General features: G+C 37.4%; 1 protein-coding gene and 1 pseudogene across 1 annotated transcript; both read left to right on the plus strand.

Moving 5' to 3' along the window:
* On the plus strand, positions 1–842 carry LOC127227867 (olfactory receptor 10Q1-like; annotated as a pseudogene).
* A 19,684-nt stretch (positions 843–20,526) lies between these two features.
* On the plus strand, positions 20,527–21,477 carry LOC127227771 (olfactory receptor 10W1). The gene has a single exon (XM_051192111.1). The coding sequence runs from the start codon at positions 20,527–20,529 to the stop codon at positions 21,475–21,477; it is 951 nt and encodes a 316-aa protein (XP_051048068.1).

Raw genomic sequence — 21,477 nt, forward strand, 5'->3', positions numbered from 1 at the left:
ATGTTCCAGGCTCTCCTGTTCACACTCTTCCTCCTGCTGTATCTGATGATCCTCTGTGGCAACACTGCCATCATCTGAGTGGTATGCACACACAGCTCCCTGCCCACACCCATGTATTTATTCCTGGGCAGTCTGTCTCTCCTAAAATTTTGCTACACCACAGATGCAGTGCCCTAGATGCTTTCCAACGTCTTAGGAAGCCAGAAGGCTATATCTCTTGCTGGTTATGGGACACAAATGTTCTTCTTCCTCTTTTGGTAATCATGTCCTATGACCGATATGTGGCCATCTGCCACCCTGTGCACTACAGCCTCATCTTGACCTGGAAACTGTGACCTGGTAATGGGCTCCTTGAACTTGGCTCTTTCCCTTTCCCTGCAGTTCACTGCCTTAATTTTCACCTTACTCTTCTGTGGACATGTTAGGGAAATCAACCACTTCCTCTGTGATGTGCTCCCAGTCCTGCATCTGGCCTGGGCTGACATCCATGTGCACCAGAAGATCTTCTATGTTGTGGGCATCCTGGTGCTGACAGTCCCATTCTTGATAATACTCATTTTGTACATTGCGTCCACCATCCTGTGTATGTGCTCTGCAGAGGAGGGCCAGAGGACCTTTCCACCTTTTTCTCCCACCTCGCTGGGGTTTTGTTACAGTAAGGTGGCTGTAGCCTGGTTGAGTCCCACTCCAGCACCTCACATGATGAGAACTGCCAAATCACCCTCATCTGCACGTTTGTGACTCCTTTATTCAACCCTCTTATTTACACCCCTAAGAACAAGGATGTCAAAGATGCACTTGGAAAGCCACTTTTCACTGGAGCTAATGGCTTATGTTTGTAGCAAGGGACTTGGACGGGCGCCTGCTTAAACCAATCAAGCAAAAATGACAGTTTTTATTATTTACTTTACTTAAAGTCAAATTTCATTTTTATTTCACTGTGCATGCCTCTGAAAGCTATATTCATTTTCTTGAATTTATTGAAGCCTTTTAAATTCTGAAGTGAAGAAAAAGAAGTGAGAAATATTTTAATTATATAATCTCCAAAAAAGAAAAAAAAATAAAACAGAAAATAATAAAAGCTATGAGAACAGATGGTGAATGCTCTATTGACTTGGTGTGTTTACCTCTGGACTTACTGGTATAAATAAAAGAAAAATAATAAACTGTATTATTTTTTTAAAAAAGGTTTTCAGTTCACCCATGACAGTGGCTTTCTTGGGAACCTCATATATATGCTGCGATTTGAATAAAGGCTGCTGTCAGTTTACATGAATCATCCTGAGGAGGCAGAGATGCTCCTCATTCTATAAAAAGGGAATTAATTACATGTTTTTGAAGGATGAATATTTTTCAAGATAAATCTTTCTGTGTTTGATACGAAGATATCATCATCAATTGATAATTTAATGTATGTCAGATGTTTCATTGATGACTACATTTTCTTCTGCTGGTAAGGAAACAAGAATTAGCTTCCACTGCCCAAGCACCTATGGACAACTAAGTTAGAGAAACCAGACCCAACCCTTATGACTGCCAGTATAAAACCTTTGTCCTGGAAGTTCTGGCATCAAAGTTTGCTCTTCCAACCTCTTCTCCATTTCCTTTCTTTCTTGATGACTCTTGGTCCTGGATGCATTCAACTACTCTTCCTCTCACCTATATCTGAGGCTGGTACTTCTTTTGCATGTGAATACATAGAGGCTAAGCCATGTACCAGTCAAATGGATAGATATAGATATTTGCATAGAAGTGACTAATTTTTGCTGATTACGGTAAATTCTCTCTGCTCAATCTCCTCCTGTATAGCAAAGTACAGTGCTCACCAAGAGTTATCTTCTTCCAATAGAGCAACATGAGAGCCCTAAGTCCAGGCTATAAGATGGAGGGAATGAGACTTTCTATCCATGTGCATTAGAGCTGGCCTGAGAAATTTGTTTACTGCCCTCAATATCATAGGAATGTGTCTAGCAAAGATCCTGTAATGTTTCTGTTCTTTGTGTCTATAAATCACTGGTGTATAGTAAAAATACCTTAAACAAATAGCTTGAAAGCAAGAAATTCAATTAGGTCCAGCATTGTTACAATGAAAGACAGAAAGTTACATAATTAAATTTTAACCACATACTTCATATAATAGACAGCATTTTGTCATGACATGAAAAAATTATATAACGTGGAATGGAGGAGTAACATTATGTGGGTGGAGGGATTGTCCTTGTGGATCATTTGAGTAGGACCCTGCAGGTGTCATGGCAGGCAGAGAAGTGATCCTCAAAGAGGTGAGAATGAAAATTCAGTTCAGGCTGACTTAGTAACACTGCATCAGACTTCTAAAAAGTCAGCTGCTAGGCAGCTTATTGTCAGTATATATAAAGACAGTACAATCTGATATTTTTTCTGTAATATTAATGGTTTTACTAATTTTAAAAGCCATTTTGGAGAACTCTCTTTGTATTCCAATATTTATTCCTGGAAAAATCAATTAAAAAAAGATGTGACTTTAACCATTATAGGTCTGGTAGATGCAAAGAATCATCATAATTTCAGGGAGTCCACATTTAATTCTATTGATTAGTTGCAAATACTTACTAAGCAAAATATTAAACCTTTAAAAATAGTCCATACATCAATACAATATCATACTGACTCCTGCCACAGGTGTGCCTGTTAACTCCCTGGTTAAAAACAATTTGAATTCTGTATTAACAAGATGATAATTAGCATGTTATACAGTCAGTAAACATAACAGCATCATCTTTTGAGTCAGTAGTATATTGTCCTGTTGATTCTTAAAAAAAAAAAAAAAATGTCAGCTTCATGAATTGAAGTCCTGTTGCATCCCCAAGCTTACTTTTACTCTTGAGACATGCCCTTTTGATGTGTTTCTCATATGTCTTCAGATGTTTCATTGGTATTTTTATCTCTGGATGTTCTGGTTGGATGCATTAGATCAGAAGCCATGTAAGGCTTCACTGATTTTCTCAAAATACATAAGCATAACTTTGTCTCAGTGATAGAATATCAAGCTTTTTCTTTAGCATGGATTTTCAGTCTCCATTAAGGTAAATGGTTTGGGGCAGCAGAAAAATAATTAGCCCTCAACGTGAAATTAAACTAAAAAATTTAAGCTGACATAGAAAAATGTAGCATAGCATGTAAAGATTTAGGTGGGATATGTAATAATCTCTTTTTAATTTTTAAAATTTACCAATTACATATTTGGTGATGTTCCATAATAACTTTACCATCTGGGTTGTAAGAGATTTTATTGACATGATTACTAACAAAATTCCTGCAATCATTTGCCAGCATACATAGGACAATTATTAGTATTTAACTGTAACGAGCGTGTTAGAAAGCAAATGTATAAAGGATTATTTGACAAAATTAAGTTTCAGATATGCCATAGTGGTATTTCTAGAATCCCTAACATTCTTGGGACTGTGCATATGCAAGCCTGTAATGAACTCTGAGCATCGATCTCTACAACTTAATGGCAGAGAACTTTCCAGACACAGACAGGTATCCTTTCACATGTCAAGCTGATTCTCATTCATTCCTAATTATGTATTAGAAGCTTGGAATGCTTTATGAATAAATAAATAAATATATATATATATATATATATATATATATATATATTATAAAATAATGAGCTCATTTTAACTTTTTCCCTTGCCATATTCTGATCATTCATCAAGCCAAGGGCAAGCACAAAACAAAACAACAACAATAATACAAAACCCCACAAGTCATTTAATTAACAATGGCCCTTTAACTTTTAAAGATTAAAACTTAAGTATTTTTATCTAAGATTTTGGATTTTTAAAACTTATGGCGATTTTAAGTTTGAACTCAAGAGGATATTTTTATTAGATAATAGGATATAAGAAGTAATTGAGAACCCTGGTCCACAGTGGAACTCTAGCCAAGCACCACCCCACTTCATGTGGCTGTGGTAGGTGGAACACAGCCAAATGCACAAACCAGGAACCTGGCCCCTATGGTATCAGGGAGTTGGGCACTATAAGTATCTCCTTGTCATGAAGAAGCATAACCCAGTCCAACATCACAGTGATCTGAGTGAGATGGAGATACACATTTCAGGCCTGGGCTTGCTTACCCTTGGCTCAGAGGATAAAACACAGGCCTATCTGTTACTTTACATCACCAGATAGATGGGCACTGTTAGAGTCACCAGAGGTATACTATGGTGGAGAGAGAGGGGAGGGAGAATGGCTCAAGTCCTGTGGACATCTGAAGAGACAAGAGAGAAAGGGAGAGAACAGGCTGAGAGGGTGAGGGAGCTAACCCCTTGACCAGTAGCCCTGCATTTTATCTGGGTGTCACAGCAGAGATGACCTTGTTGAAGAGAGCACAGGTGAGCCAACCCTGAGGTCCTGAGCATGGGAGATAAAGCTACACTTCTCTTCTGCCTCTTGGGCATTGGGAGAAATGGCTTCCTCCCCCTGACCATCAACACCTGGGGCAGGTGGGAGAACTGGCCCTGACCCCACGAGCTGCAATTCTCACAAGAGCAGGCTCTGCACCTCACCAAAGCATCACAATAGAGCCAACTCTGTTGAGCGGGAGGGGGGGGGTGACCGAGTCCCAGAGATATGAGAATGGGAGTGCTGTCCCCATTTCTTATCTGTTTTGTAGTGGCACAGACTAGGGTAAGATGTTCTTCCCCCTGCCCATCAATGCTTGAGGCAGGTGGAAAAGCTAGCCCTGAGACCACAAGAAAATGAAAGTTGTCTCTGCCCCCACTAACTGCAGCACTTAGGAGATCAGGCCCTGCTATCCCATTCATTGTCCAAGTTTTGGTCCCTGGTTTAGAATTTGGTAGGTTCCATTTCATCATTTGTTGACTCCTTGCTGTTGGATTTGTGATAAAGCTGCAGAGCAAGACAGGAACATGTAATGGAGCAAAATTTGACATTTGACAGTTTATTGAGTGATTAAACACCAATTGCTTGGTTCTCATAGACAGGCAGTGCTTATTATTTTTTATTTAGAATTCTTACCATAGTAGAGACTCTATGACAGTATTAACTTTTATTTCTCTTCATTATTTTCTTTATTAATCTGAGACATGATAAAATTAAATTTGAAAAAAATAGTTATGAATTTCAATGTAAAAAACATTCTATTTATCAAAGAAGAGAATTGTCAATGCCCATATCTAAAAGGGAAACTTGCCAAATCCTCTGGGAAATATGTCAAGAGTTGGTTTCCCTATGGATTCATTTACTTTTAGGGATGGATAGGGGAAGACTGAAGGAAATGTCTGAGTCACAGATACCAAACGCAGAGGAAAAAAGGCATGTGGTGGATGTTTCCCATAGGTGCTCAATAGCTCTATTCTAGATAAAGCAGGTGATAACACGAGGTCTATTCGGATACAACCACACAGGTGAGAGCGATTGATAAATGGAATAATTTATGATGGTTTTTCGGAATGGAGAAACTAAATCTAGGTGCCACTAATTACTTCAGGGATCATGCACAGCTGGGATTACATTTCCATGTATGTTAAAGTTTTAAGAGCAAGGTTTTTCTGGGAGTTGTCGTCTTTGTTCCTCTATGACAGGGACAAAATACCTTGTTAGGAGTGCTCATAAGCAATGAATGTCTCTCCTCAGAGATCACATTTACCATTGTGTGTGAACTTCAAAGAATTTTGTAATAATAATTACTGTCTTTTCCTAAAGAAATTTTACTTTGAGATGAAACTTTATAGGAAAAAATTGTTTTTCAGTCACAACTGGCCTAACCTAGCATGTAATTGAACTACTCTCAGAAGAAATAATGCATCCAGACCAGGTTTAGCATAGCATGAAAACAAAGATTGGAAGAAAACCCTTGGCAGGACAAATGCTTAGAATGATCTTGAGGGACACTACAGGAAGTGACCACCAAGCTGCTAAGATATTATTGAGTTCACATTAATTAACATAGTATATGCATATTGTATGCGCGTATATTTGTGTGTGTGTGTGTGTGTGTGTGTGTGTGAGAGAGAGAGAGAGAGAGAGAGAGAGAGAGAGAGAGAGAGAGAGAGAGAGAGAGAGAAGTTGGAAGTTGACCAGTGCTTCCACATCCTCATAACTAGGAAGTGAGGGTGTGGGAGGCAGCTAACATCTTTCTGCCCAGGTACATATTTTTTCCATTATATTATCAGAATGGCTTTCCAGGAGATGGAAGGAAAATGATGTTTTATAGACTAAGGGAAAGTAGTGTTTTAATTGAATATCATATCACTGAGGTAAATTCTTAGTGAAATATAATCAAACTTACTTGGTTCTCATGTTTAATACCATTCCATTAACTAGAACCAATTTCCTTTATTTGCATTACTGTCAGTATCTCAGCTCAGCACTGGTCTAGCTGCCAACATATTACACTTTAATGATAATGATTTCCTGAACAAGAATTGGCTAAAATGAAATCATTTTTTTCTAGCTCTAAAGTCTCCATCAGCCCTTCACATATTAAAGAATGTAGAGTATTAGTGTTTGAATTTGTTGACTTCCAAAGTAGATGCTTTTGAAAAAAACCCTGCATATTGTGTAAAATCTGGTTACAAGGTATTCATTTTCTGTAATTTGTACTATTTTGCATCTGATGACATTTCCATCACTTACTAGCTGTGCTATCTTGGCTTGGCACTTAGATGGTATCTCAGTTTCCTCATAGGTATAAAGGAGAAGACAATTCCTTCTCTGTAAAATGTTTTTGAGGATGGAATAAGCTAATATATAAGTATAGAATACAGTCTATCAATGTTTTTATTAAGCACAACATAGAAAGATGTCCATATGCACATTACTGGTAAACCATGGGTGAAATATAAATACACAGATTAATAGAAATGGGTTAATTTATATGTAACAGCTAGACAGTGATGAGCCTGAGCCATCAGATTAGCATTTATAAATAACATTAAGCCTCTAAATGATTATATTATAAGCAGCTATGGGACTGGCAGATGGGATAGAAAAGCTCTGAGTACATGTAGATTTTGGAATTCCATGATGAATTAATAGAACAACTAAAGAGATCAAGAGAAATGACACAAGACAGAGGAATTCAAAGGTCTTAGGTCAAGAGTAGAATTTTTTTATTTGCAGAAATACACATGCACATACACCCACAAAAGCATACATGTGAAAATCATATCACATGAAAGCCAACATCATTCTGATGAGTAACACACTGTTAATTTAAAAATTCTAGAGCCTTCATCTAGTAGCTGATGGAAGGAGAAGCAGACACCTACCACCCACAAAAACATATACATGTGAAAATCGTATCTCATGAAAGTCAACATCATTCTGCTAAGTAGCATACTGTTAATTTAAAAATCCTAGAGCCTTCATCTAGTAGCTGATGGAAACAAAAGCAAACACCCACAGCTAAACAGTAGCCTACTCCTGGAATCCAGTAACAGAGAGGGAGGAGTGATGAGCAAAGGGGTCAAGACCAGGCTGGAGAAACCCACAGAATTAGCTGAACTGAACAAGGGAGAGCTCATGCACCCCAGTCTGACAGCTTGGAAACCAGCATAGGACTGACCCAGACGCCCTGAATGTGGATGTTAGTTAGGAGGATTGGGCAGTCTATGGGGCCTCTAGTAATGGATCAGTATCTATCCGTAGTATACCAATGGACTTTGGGAACCCATCCTACAGAGTGGGAATATTTTCTCATCCAAGACACATTGAGGAGAGCCTAGGCCCTGCCCCAAATGATATGACAGATTTTGAAGACTCTCCATGGTAGGCCTCACCCTCCCTGGGGAGCAGAAAGCTGGGGTTTGGTGGGGGTGATAGGGGAAAATGGGAGGGTGAAGGAACTGGAATTGGCATGTAAAATAACTCTGTTTAAAATTTAAATAAAAAAGAAAAAATAGCAGTATAAATCCCAGGAATAGTTAATGAATATCATGAATTTGTTTTTTCATCAATTTTGTTGAGTTCTCGTACTTTGGGTGTGTTCTGTTTTTGTTACTGGAAGATGTTCACTATTGGGAACCCTGTGGCCTATTTCCAGGTTATCATATAAATGTTTCAGAAAGAGGCTTCAGTATGAATAATTGTGTCCAAGTATCGGATGAGTGTCACACAAATGAACAGCCCCAAACAGCTCCAGCTGAAACCCGTTTGCTATCTCAGGACCTGAACCCAGTGGGAGTACAGTAGGTCACAGTATTGTTGTTTTGCAAGTTGTTTCAATGTCTCATTTGATACTTTCATTTGAGAAAGCATATTGAGCCCATGTGTTCAGAGAACACATGCATTCACTGGAGGAGGCATACTGGAGGGAGACTACTTATAAAACCTATAATCCTCCCTTGAGCTGGGTGGTGTCAGAATGCACCATGTAAGTCTTTAAAGGAGAAATACAACCAACAGTCCTATATAGATATGATACCCATGTACAAAATAATTAGGATGGTACCATAATCCTAAGGATACAGTGATACCATATATACATTCATTGTTAGGAACTAGCAGCAAGCTGACCCCCACCTCCGATGATGGGTGGGACGCTCATGGCCATGTCATTGATACATCAGCCTTACCTGGCGGCTCAAGCTTTATCTGGCTGCCAGAGGACTCAGTTAAACATGCACAAGCCCCCCTTTTAAAGCAAGCGTGCCAAGCCCGCCTCTCTCTCTTGCCCTCTCTTGCCCCCTCTTGCTCTCTCTCTGCCCCCTGCTCTCTCTCTCTTTCTTTCTCTCTCTATCCTGCTTTCGGTTGGCCACTAGATACCACCTCTTTCTCTCCCTTCTCTCAATAAACTCCATGTGGGCGCTGAGTCTCGTGTTTGTGTGTCTTAGGCATTAGCTGCAGCAAAAGAACAATATTCATTGTAAACAACAGTTCTCTAATTGACCTTAATTGCTCAACAAGAAATAAATCATGTGTGGTCCTGGAAAACTTGTCAATGATCCAGCACTAGTGAAGTGATTGATCTTAAATGAGACATTATAACTGTGAATTTACTAAACCAGCATAGCCCTTAGCTGCATTCTAAATATTTGTACTTAGCACCTACATTCAAGTGTAGTCCTTCCTTCTCATCAAGGAAACTTCTTTTTTCAACAAAAGAGATCATTACAGAAAACAGCCAATAAAAGTACAAAGTTGTGGAGTCCAGTTCCAATGAATGTATTTGCAATACAACTCCCACCCCAAGGAATAGGAACTAAAGAAGGTGAAAGGGTGACAATATTGTAGGAGCTAGGGAGTCAAAGAGCTTGCTGGAAGATTATGTCTTCTAGAAATTTCAAAACATACACCCAGAAAAATCTCACAACATGACTTAGTATAAGCAAGCTGAACAAGCACAACCATGGATATGCCAAAGTGAATGGTCAAAAGCTTTGCAGACATCAAACCTACAGAAAGAACTATGGACAACTAATAAAACCTGAAAGATGGAGAAATAGTCTTTCTCAGGAACAATAGAATTAAATAGTTATCTAATACAAAATGTTCATCCCTATAAATGCACACAGACATAACGGTACACACTTAGGAATATGTATATATCATACACATGCCTGTAACAATATTTAATAAGAATGAGGCCATCAATATAAAAGAAAGAGCAAGAAGGGCTATATTTGAGTTTATGAAGAAATAGAAAGATAAAGTTATGTAATTACTTTATTACCTCAAAAAATTAATAAAAATCAAATACTATTGAAGGTGCTATATATACCAAAAAGGACCATGGGGACAGTGTTCTGAGAAGAAGTGAACCTCTGAAAGAAGAATGTTGATGTCAGAGATTGAAGGATTATTGAAGCTGCCAATAAAGCAATGAGAAAAAAAAATTGTGGTAGTATGAGTTGTCACTATGTGTGCTAAGAATGGGAAGCAAATGGAAGCTGAAGGAAGTAAGTATGTTATCACCCACAGGCATTACTGACATTAAAGTGCCTAAGAAACATCCTGATTTCAATGAAGTATCGTGGACAGATTTTTATCAAAGGAATGAATACATGGTTAAAATAAAGTATTAAAAATTTCAAAACCAATTGATATTTTAATTAAAATAATTGACAACAATTGGTAAGGAGATACTCTGACCTGGGAGTCAGGGAGAATATTTAGTCTCATGGGAGTTTGTTTAACCTAGACAAGAGATGAAGAGGGTGGAAAATAAGGAAGGAGCTGTGGTCACCAAGGTGAAAGGGCAGAGTCCTGAATTGTCCAACTGCATGGGAGTAAAATGACCACCTGACAGCTGCAAAGGTTCCAGTTGTCTGGCTCTCAGGGTTCACATAGTTACTTTGCAATGCAAGTGTGGTAATACACACACTTGTTCTGCACACCTTCATGTGTTTTCTCCATCAACACGCTAAGATGAATATCACGGAAATATCTTGATAGGAGGGGTAAGGATCCATTATCTTTGAAGTCCGCACTCTAGTGCCTAAGTCTTTTCATTGTGCTTATTGTTCAATATACAAGCAGGTGCATCTTAAGTGCATCTAAATTGTGCATCGTATTCTTTCATATCCTTACCACTTGCTTCAAGGCTGAGGTGAGCCTCACTCTGGTGACAGAGTTCTTCCTCATAGCATTCTCTGAACACCCAGAATGAAAGTTTCTTCTGTTATATCCTGTTTTTTTTTTCTTTTTTCTAGTCTCTTACTGCTGAACTCAGGCATGATAATTTCTATCCTCATAAATCACAGGCTACATAGCATGATGTACCATGAGAACTAAATGAGACAGGTTTCAATTGTTGTGATGACAGAACTCCATTTATTTAGTATTTTTTTCATGCTTGTATGTTTATGTGCATGTGTATGTAGGTTCACTCATTTGTGCTCATGTAGAAATCAGAATAGGACAGAGTATCAATCACTTCCTCTACCATGTTCTGCTTATGGCTTTGAGGGAGAATCTTGCCCTGGACCTGGTGCTTGGGTTTTCTGAGCAGGGTTGGAGGGTCAATAAATGCCAGGGAGTTTCTTGTGCTGACTTCAAAGCTGAGGTAACAGATGTTTCTTAGACATTCATGATATTATGTGAGTGTTTGGGTACTAACACTTAATCATATATGATCACCATTCCTGACTTTAAGATCTACTACAGAGCTATAATTCTGAAAACAGCTTGGTATTGGCACTAAAATAGACAGGTAGACCAATGGAATTGAATTGAAAATCCTGATATTAACCCACACACCTATGAACACCTGATTTTTGACAAAACAGCTAAAATTATAAGATGGGGCAAGGACAGCATCTTCAACAAATGATGCTGGCACAATTGGATGAGGGTATGTAGAAGAATGCAGATAGACCCATGTCTGTCGCAATGCACAAAACTCAAGTCCAAATGGATCAAAGACCTCAACGTCAATCCAGTTACATTGAACCTCTTAGAAGAGAAAGTAGGAGGTACCCTTGAACAAATTGGTATAGGAGACTGCTTCTTGAACATAACTCCAGGGGCCACAGACACTGAGAGAAACTATTAATAAATGGGACCTCTTCAAAATTAGAAGCTTATGTAAGGTAAAGGACACAGTCAACAAGACCAAAACGGCAGCCCACAGAATGGAAATTGCAAGGGCTCTTAACCAACAAGTCATTTCTTAAGGCCTGACATTTATTTCTAGTAATGAAACTATGATAATCTAGTGGCTTGACTAATGAAGCTGACTCCAGACAAATTATTTTTCATACTTTGGTAGTTTCTCCCAGGGTTCCTTCTATAAATCTGTAAATAAGACCTGAAGTAGCCAGTGCTTGGTAGGAATATGCTCTGTTCCTACTCTTCATATATTCCTGATCCTGTCTGTTCTGTTGCATGTTTCCAAGTCAACTTGGTAAATAATGAATTTTCACTATCTATACCACGGATTTTGATTCCACTCTCAGAGTTTCTGTCTGTAGGTGGGCATATCTTTACTGAATTCCATTAAAAATGAAAGGATAAGGTCCTAGTCTGGCATTAAGTCTACATAATACCCTGAACAGTGTCAGCCTATATTCCACACTGCCCAAAGCATGCTGATTCTTATCCACAAACAACTTGCCTCAAATAAGCACAAGGCATTAGAAAGGAATCTATTCCATGTACTCATTTTTTTTTAAATTATGTAAGCTTTACCTCCATGTTTTATCTCACCTACTTTAGGCACCTTCTGATTAGGTTAATAAAGAGCTGAATGGCCATTAGCTATGCAAGAGAGGATAGACAGGACTTCCAGGTACAGATAGGAACTCTGTAAAAGAATCCAGACAGTTTCAGAGGAAGTCAGACATACGAAACTGATGAGAGATAGAAGCCATGTGGCAGAACATAGATTAATATAAACAGATTAATTTAAGTTTTAAGGGCTAATTGGGAACAGACATAAGCTAAGGTCAAGTTTTCATAATTATTAAAACCTCTCCATGCTGGTTTCCCAGCTATCAGACTGGAGTCCATGAGCTCCCGCTTATTCAGGTCAGCTGATTCTAAACTCCCTGAATGTTGGTGTTAGTTAGGAGGACTGGGCAGTCTATGGGGCCTCTGATAGTGGATCAGTATTTATCACCAGTATACAAATGGACTTTGGGAGCCCACTCCACATAGAGGGATACTCTCTCAGCCTAGACACATGGGGGAGGCTTCACCCTCCCTAGGGAGCAGAAAGGTGATGGGATGGTGATTGGTGGGGGGAACAGGGGAGGATGGGAGGTTGAGGGAACTGAGATTGACATGTAAAACAAGCTTTCTTCAAGTTTAAATTTTAAAAAATAAAAACAAAACAAAACAAACAAACAAGCAAAACCTCTCCATGTTATTACTCCTGAGCTAGTGGTACAAAGAAAGGTGCATGCCATTTGGTGCTCAACATGCAGCATGTCTTATCTAAACAGGGCCTAAGACAGCTAATAAAAGTTCTAGAAAGGACGGCATACATAGCATCCTAATAATCACAGCCTTTCAGGCTCCTGGTCAGTGTCATTGGGCCTGAATCTAGTCTAGTTTCACAGGAAATCAAATAATGGCTTCAGCCTAGAACAAGTAGGGTAGCCAGGTGGACTAATCCAAGGAGATCAGAGCCAGCCACAAGTACCATGTGCTAAGAGGAACCCCGGAATGAGGTTGCAGATGAACAGAGGTGGCCTGTCCCTTTAAGGCTTGGCTCATGTCAGTGAATGCACAGAAAGTCATGTCCAGACCAAGAAAATCTCTGAACAGGTATAGAATTCTTGACAAGATTCTTTGGTGCTGAAGAAAGAAAATAAATTGGATACAGACAGTCTTAGGAAAATATAGTGTGAAAATAATTCAATGAAATATTTAAAAAGAGATCAAGGTAATATAAAAAGAACAAGCTATGTAAAGATGGGAAATACCATAATACAAGGCATTTGCATCTTATATAGTACTTTATTAACTTTAATTTGTAAAATGCGACTGATAAAATAAAACAGCTGCTTACATACACTGGGATGTGGAAAAACTGCTGAATAAAGTCAGTTTATATATTTTAAGGATGTCTTAACTACATGTATGGAAATTAAGGAATGTGTTATATTCAGGGAGAGGTTATGCCTTCTTATCCACAGGAAACTAAAAGCTATAAATTCCTTCAAAATTAATGAAGATTGGATTTGACCAGAATGAGATAGGTGATATATATGCTGATCCCTCTACATGGAAAGAGCTCTGAGACTTAATGAGACATAACACATCTTGTTGGCTAAAGAATCCCAATTGGTTATACAATCCAAATAGATTAATTAATGACTTTTTTATCTGCTCATGGAACACAAAATTATCTTTAGCTGACTTATGCATATTGTATGTACATCCCATATATATGTTAATTCAGATATGTATGTTGCCTTTAAGTCTGTGTGATTACAGAATAAACAAATAAACGTACCATACACCAATGAAGACAAGAGAACTAGAACAGGTGGCCTTGCCTCTCAAAATGCCTTTCTTGCTGTTTCTTCAAAAGTCTGCATCAAGGACAACGGCAGATAGCTAGGATGGCAAGTCTCACAGACTATTCTAGCCAGGATTTCAGTTAATCTCTGAACTTTCCTATAACACAGAGATAGGAGAACAAATTATTTAGCTAGCATTGTTCCAATATTCTCAGAGTCCCCTAAAGATGCTGTCACCCTAAGACAACAAGACATAATTTCAATAACTCTCAAGGTACTTCGGAATCCATCCCATCATCCCTCTTCACTATTCAGACTGGACACTACAGCAAGTGAAAGGTACATTTTTATCTTAGGGCTTCTGAGCGTGAACAAATGAACTCTCTCACTCCATGTTGAATGGCCGATAGATAGGCAGGGGGTATTAGGTGGTACTTCTGGGCAGATAGGGACTCTGAAAATAATTTGAGGCAGGAGATTCATCAGCCAGATGCAGAGGAAGTTGGATGTATGTTATTGATGAGAGGTAACAAGCAACATGGTGGAACAGAGATTATTATAAATAGGCTAATTTAAGTATTTAAGAGCTAGCTTGGATCAAGCCTAAGCTAAGGCCAAGCTTTCCCAATTAATAAAAATTCTTCAAGTCCTTATCCTGGGACAGAGATTCTAAAGAAACATCTACCACATTCCCATGTTCTAATCTCTTTGGTTCAGGAAGGTAATCTTCAGGGCACTGAAAGAGAAACCTGGACACTAACCCAGCCACAAAACCTTAGACCTAAGATATGTTCTGCCTGAAAGATGTGCTGGGGCAATGGTGTTGTAGAACTTGTGGGAGTGAACAACCAATGCCTGACTTAAAAGTGGACTAGGCAAAAGGAGAGAACCCATGACCTACATTTCCTGGATGGTCAGGAACTAGTACTGGATAGCCAAGATACCAAACACAAAGTGGGGAAAAAAGAAAGAAAAGAAAAGAAGGGAAGAGAAAATAAACAAAGAGAGACAGACTGAGGGACAGATGGAGAGAGAGTGTGTCAGAGAGGGAGAGACAAAGGGAGAGACAGTGAGAAAGGATCAATGATATAATTCCTACTGATAGTCTATTGTATTTATACTAATAGACCTGTGCCTCAGCTAGTAATTATCAGAAAGGACTCCTCTCACCAAAGATTGGAGCAGGTGCAGAGACCCACAGCTAGACACTATTCAGAAGGAGACTATAAATTGGAAAGCTCCACTGGGGCTCTGCCTTTGGACCTCAGGGAACACATAGAAATGTTGGAGGCAAGAATCTGTGAGTTAGAGAGGATAGGGGGATACCAGGAGAGCATGGCATACCAATCCCTGATTGGGGATCACATGAGCTCACAAAGACTGGAGGCAATTACGGAATCTGTATTGGTCTATATCATGTCTTTAAACATATATTATGGCTTATAGCTTTATTATATGGTCAGACCCCTATAGTGGGAGTAAGTGTATCTTTGTCTCTTTTGCCTGTTCTTGAGACTCTCTATGTTATAATTTCCAGTTTCAATATGGGGGCTTCTGTCTTCTCTTCTTGCATCTTGTTTTGTCCTCCATGGCTGGTCTTTCTTGGAGATCTACTCTTTTCTGAAGAGAAAAGAGAAGGAGATTGGATCTAGGGTAGAGGGTAGATGGGGAAGAACTAAGAGAAGTGGAAGGAGGGGAAATGTGGTTGGGATATATTTTATGAGAGAAGAATCTACTTTTAATTAAAACTTTAAAAGAGAAAGCATTCAATACTCATTTTCCTGACTCTGAAATATGTTACTTATATGATTAATCTTTGATGGCTGAATATTATTCCACTGTGCACATACAATGCATCTTCTTTATATGTATCTGTTGTGGTGTACCACTACTTGATCTATAACTTAAGCATTGTGAATAATGGTGCAATGAACAAAAATTCAGAGATATTTCAGTGTTATGTCCTTCTCATTTCTTTCAGAATATGTGCACAAGTGGTCTAATTAAATTACATGGAATTTCTACATATTTTTTACTAAATATTTTATTTTTAGATCACAGAGCACTGGGTTTTATTATCCATTTTTATAAATTATTTATTTTGTTGATTCTTCTCCACTCTTTTTGGCTTTCTCCAACTCTTTTACTATTATGACTTTTGTGTTTCTATATGAATTTTAGAGATTTTTTTTCTTGTTCTATACAGAGACATTAAAATTTACATGAGATTTCATTAAACCTGTAAAAAAATCTTGACAACATGGGCAAGAAATAAATCCTTGTTCTTTTAAGATGCTATAATTTCATAAGATTAAGTCAATAGATTAATCTGGCATAATTCAACTAAAATTTTGGGATTATGGGAAACAAAGAAATAAGTTAGGAGTATAGAAGATAAATCCAGGGTTAGCTTTGATGTATGTGAGAGGTACTTTTTATTTCATGTGCTTGTACACTTTTACATACTCTTTTTGACATTTGTGAATTTAAACATTTCATATAAACAAATATACATATATGGATATTATTTTCTTGTGTTTTTGTATTTTTAGCTTAAAGACATACATTTCCCTAAGTGGCAATTATACCCTGAAACCAAGGAAACATAGACATGATAATGAGTACAGGGGAAAACACACGAAGCCTCAAAAATACACCTGAAAGAACTCTAGACCACTAAGGAGCATAAAGGTTTGGAGAAATAGGTTTCTTCAAGGAAGAGTACACCAATTGTCTATCCTGAAAAGATATGTAAAATTAATATTATACAACTAAGCAGATGATGTAGCAAGTCTTTCTTCATGTGCCAATTCTCAAATAATGTTATGGAGACTTTTATTAATTATGAAAGTCTGATCTTTATCCTAAGCTTATTTCCAACTAGCCCTTATAACTTAGCTAACCTATATTTTTGAATTTATGTTCTGCCACATGGATCCTTTCTTTCAGCATATTATCTCTGAATTGCTTCAAGCCTAGATTCCACCTCCCAATTCCTGTCTGTACACAGAAATGCTGCCCGTCCTCTCCTGCCCATATATTGTTGATTCAGCTTTTCATTAAACCAAAGATAAAGTTCTTTATGCAGAGACACCTGTTTACAGTGTAAAAAATATTATCCCAGAACAAGTCCATGCATTTGAAAGAGAAAGAAGTAAAATGTGGAAGAGTTTAGAAGGGAAAAATTTTGTAATTATATTATAATCCCAAACATAAATATATTTTAAAAGAGAAATACACATTTCACTATGTATTGAGAAAGAAACCAGTGATTTTCTTTGGTTGATAGAGGCATTGGATATATTTTGAAAAAAAAAATAAAAGTCATGAAATACAATATACATTTCTCTTCCCTATAAGTTTCTCAATTGCCCTGTCTTCAGAGATTCAATGAGTGTTTCATTTTCAAATATGTATATGTTATCACTTTCAATGAAGACTTGCTTTTCTCAAACATTAGGGTGATATTTTCCATTTTATGATTTGTTCTAGTGATATATCTTCACTATATATTTGTTCAACAATACACATTCATTTAATACGCATTCGAATCTTTCATGTGACTTTAGCCTGTTTTTCTCTCCTTGCTATTTTTAATTTTCCAGGTTTTCCAATTTTAATTCCTACTTTACTATTTCCTATTGGTATATTTTCTTCCTGATAATTTGTAAGTTAATGAAATTAGTGCCCTTTTCAGTGCTTGATGATACTCATTTTCACAGTACACTATAAATTCTCATACATTCTCCTGTGCCTATTTAAATAAATTAATCAATAAATCCCTCAGAATTCTCTGGTAGCCAGGGGATACATTGCCAATCACTGAACTACCTTCTTCTGGGAGATGGAAGCTATGAAGCAAAACTCTAAGTGACAAAGCAATTTGCTCCTTTAGTGGTTTAGTTTCGGATGGTCTATGAAGGTTTGCTCCCGCGGGAGTAGTCTCCCCAAGATCACTGTCATTTCATACTGGTTCACCAGAGTAGTTAACCACTGTGTTCTAGGTCCTATCTTTTGCAGGTACAGCTGAGGACACAGAACTATTATATCCTCTTCTCTCTTTACATTAAAGGTAAGAGAAGTCTTTTCCTATCCCTTGATTTACAAACTATTGATACTGTTAGAATAGTGATGGACTTATGAATAGACTGTAGGATGTTACAAATACTATAGCCCAGGATTCAGTGTTCCTCCTAATTCACTTTACAGTCTAGTTATTTTGACTAAAATATTAATCACCTATCTTTAATGTTTAATATTGAAATTTCATAAGTTCACAGTTTAGTAGAAATTTTGTCCTTGAGTGGGGTTCATCTTATTCTCTTTTGTGAAATGGATATTCTTAATAGCATACTTATACTGTATAGAAAAATGAGAGAAGACTTGTATTAGCCACCTTCATAAACTCCATACATTAATCCAGTATTTCTCTTACCATGGCACAATTATGTTAATAATAGTTTTATGTCTCTAAGTAAAAGTAAACTAATTTATGTCAGGTGGCCTCTTGAAAGGTGATTCTGTTATTAGCAGAGTGAATGTCTAACTGAGGTCCTCTGAATGTTAAATAATTTCCCTTTTTATGTGACAGTAACCAGACACTAGCAGTATGTTGATGTAGCTTAGATTATCAGTGTCTCAAGAATGTGCAGACATAACCATTCTCAAATAATTCTTCATTACTAATATTGTTTTTATAAAGAAAAAAGATGAAAAAAGTTATAATTATGACACATATTCAAACCATGGTGTTAAAAGTACTGAAATGAACATGAAGAACACTTGGGGCTAAAGGAATAGTTTAGTATCTGAAGTGCTTCTATAGAGAAAATACGTCACTTTTTGGAAGACACAGAGTAGATAAGTCACAAAGGAACCAATTTCAGAATGAAATTTTCAAGAACCCTACCTTTTAATATTGAAGGGAGAATTAGACATTCAATAGATTAATTGTACATGGAAGATGCCCTGATGTACAGAATCTCTTTGAGTTTCAAGAATCTGATTAAAATTATACCAGGTAATTTCTAATGTCCCTTTCATCACTAAGAATCCTTGACCTCTTACAATTTTCATGAGAATATTTAATTAACTACATGATTAAGATGGCATAATTTGCTGGATTTTAATAAACTTCTCAAAAATCATAATTATGGTCCTCCATCATCAAACAGGTAGTAGGCTTGCTCTTAAATATCTGCTTATTGTATACAGCCAAATACTATATGCTTAAGAAATAAAATGTTATTCATAGTCCATCTCAAATATAGAATGTTATTTTTCATAAGAGTCATGAAAAAGTATTTACTATGAAATATTAATAAAAATTTAAATAAAAAGTCAATCCCTAGCTTCATAAAGTCAGATGGTAGAATTATATAAATCATGCAATTCACCATAAGCATTAGTTTAATAATCATGCAATACCCATATTTCTGGTACTGTAGTGAGGTGTGAAAATGCTAAGTATCATGAGAAAATATTCAGATTTTTTTTTAAATTCAGAAGAGGAGGATAAAATGAATGAAACAAAGAACATTTCCTAGCTATAAGAACAGCAGAGAGTCATTCATACTCAAAGTGCACATGGAATTGACATGACAGTCTATAAATGATTTTTATAGTGATAAAGGATATTTTGAAAAAATATTCTTTTAAAAAAGACTTTAGTGCCTAATGGCCAATATTAAAATTTGATATTGAAAAAATTGAGATTTGCAAAGTTTATGTGTTGCACCTGTTCATTTAAACATTGGGGTGATTTTATATTTTTTTATTCTGCTTTCCCTTTTGAGGAAAATGCATTTTCCCCTCTATATTTCACATTTCCTGTTAGAAGATGAAGGGGAATATAAGAAAGGTTCTCATTATGTATTCTATAGTCCTGTTCAACTCATAGAAAGTATTCTTGGGTCTTTAGCAGTGTGTTCATGTTTCTGATGTGTTAGTATAAACCTATTCTAAAATGCAAGTGTGTTGGAGGCATAGCTCTCCTTGTTTGATAAGCATAGAGAACCCAAAAAGTGAACACCATTTTCTGCATCTTATTTGAGCCATTGTCAAGTCTGTCTTGAAGACTTTGTCCATGACTAATCCTCCCATAACCTATATTATTTTTTTCCTTTGTATAATAATCTGTGAATATGAAATCCACATGTCACTGAATAAATGCATCAAAAGACAGCTAATAACATATACACATAAGTGAAATCTATATACAATAAATATGTAAGTAAATAATTAATGTTATTTGTGACCATTATTGATTATTTTTGACTCCCCAAAAAACTTGATGATTAAAAATGAGCTTACCAAAAGAATTTAATTGATGCTCAATGCCTTCCGTAGATACCCTTCTAGATCCACCCGTTTCCTCTTGTGGTTTGAGGTAATAGTATGCCACTTCCATCCTGTTTACAGGTAGAAGCTAACATGTAGATTTACATGGGGAAAAAATTGTAAAAATAGAGAAATAAAAGATACAGTCTGTCTCTCACATCTAAATCTATATTTGATAAGTAAAATAGAAGATGGTCTATAATGTAAATATATCATTCATCTGAGAGGTATCATTTTCCACTCTAAAGAGAACACCTGTGTACTCAATGACCTGGAAAAACCACTCAGTATTGATGCAGTTTGTGTTCCTAGCCTATCCCAACAGCCCTGAGCTACGTATGCTCTGCTTCCTTGGAGTCAGCCTGTCTTATGCATTGATCATCTCTGGGAATATCCTCATTGTGGTCTCCATCCAGAAAGAAGCCCGCCTACATACGCCCATGTACTATTTCCTGGGCAGCCTCTCCGGGATAGAACTATGCTACACTGGAGTGGTAGTACCACATATCCTGGCCAACACCCTAAAGTCAGAGAAGACCATCACTTTGCTGACCTGTGCCACTCAGATGGTTTTCTTCATTGGACTTGGTAGTGCTGATTGTTTTCTCCTAGCTTTCATGGCCTATGACAGATATGTTGCCATCTGTCGTCCCCTACAGTATCCTCTCATTATGACTATAAGGTTTTGTGTCCGCTTGGTTGTTGCTTCTGTGGTCATTGGTTTGTTCCTGTCCTTACAGCTTGTGGTATTCATCTTCTGTCTTCCATTCTGTCGGGCTAGGGGAATAGAGCATTTCTTTTGTGATGTGCCTCCAGTGATGCATCTTGTGTGTGCCACAAGTCATATCCATGAGCTCTCTGTGCTATTGGCAGCCACACTAGCCATTGCTGTGCCTTTCATTTTCATAGCTACAACCTATGCCTTGATAGTAGCTGCTGTGCTCAAACTCCACACTGCAGCTGGCCGACAAAGGGCCTTCAACACCTGTTCCTCTCACCTTACTGTGGTGCTGCTTCAGTATGGCTGCTGTGCCTTCATGTACCTACGCCCCAACTCCAAATATAACCCCAAGCAAGATCAATTCATCTCCCTGGTATACACATTGGGAACACCGTTCCTCAATCCCCTCATCTACACTCTGAGGAACAGTGAAATGAAAGGGGCCATAGGGAAAATACTTACCAGACATCATCTCTCCCCAAAACTGATAGGATAG

Source organism: Phodopus roborovskii, unplaced genomic scaffold (assembly GCF_943737965.1).
Source record: "Phodopus roborovskii unplaced genomic scaffold, PHOROB, whole genome shotgun sequence".
Classification (NCBI taxonomy): Eukaryota; Metazoa; Chordata; class Mammalia; order Rodentia; family Cricetidae; genus Phodopus; species Phodopus roborovskii.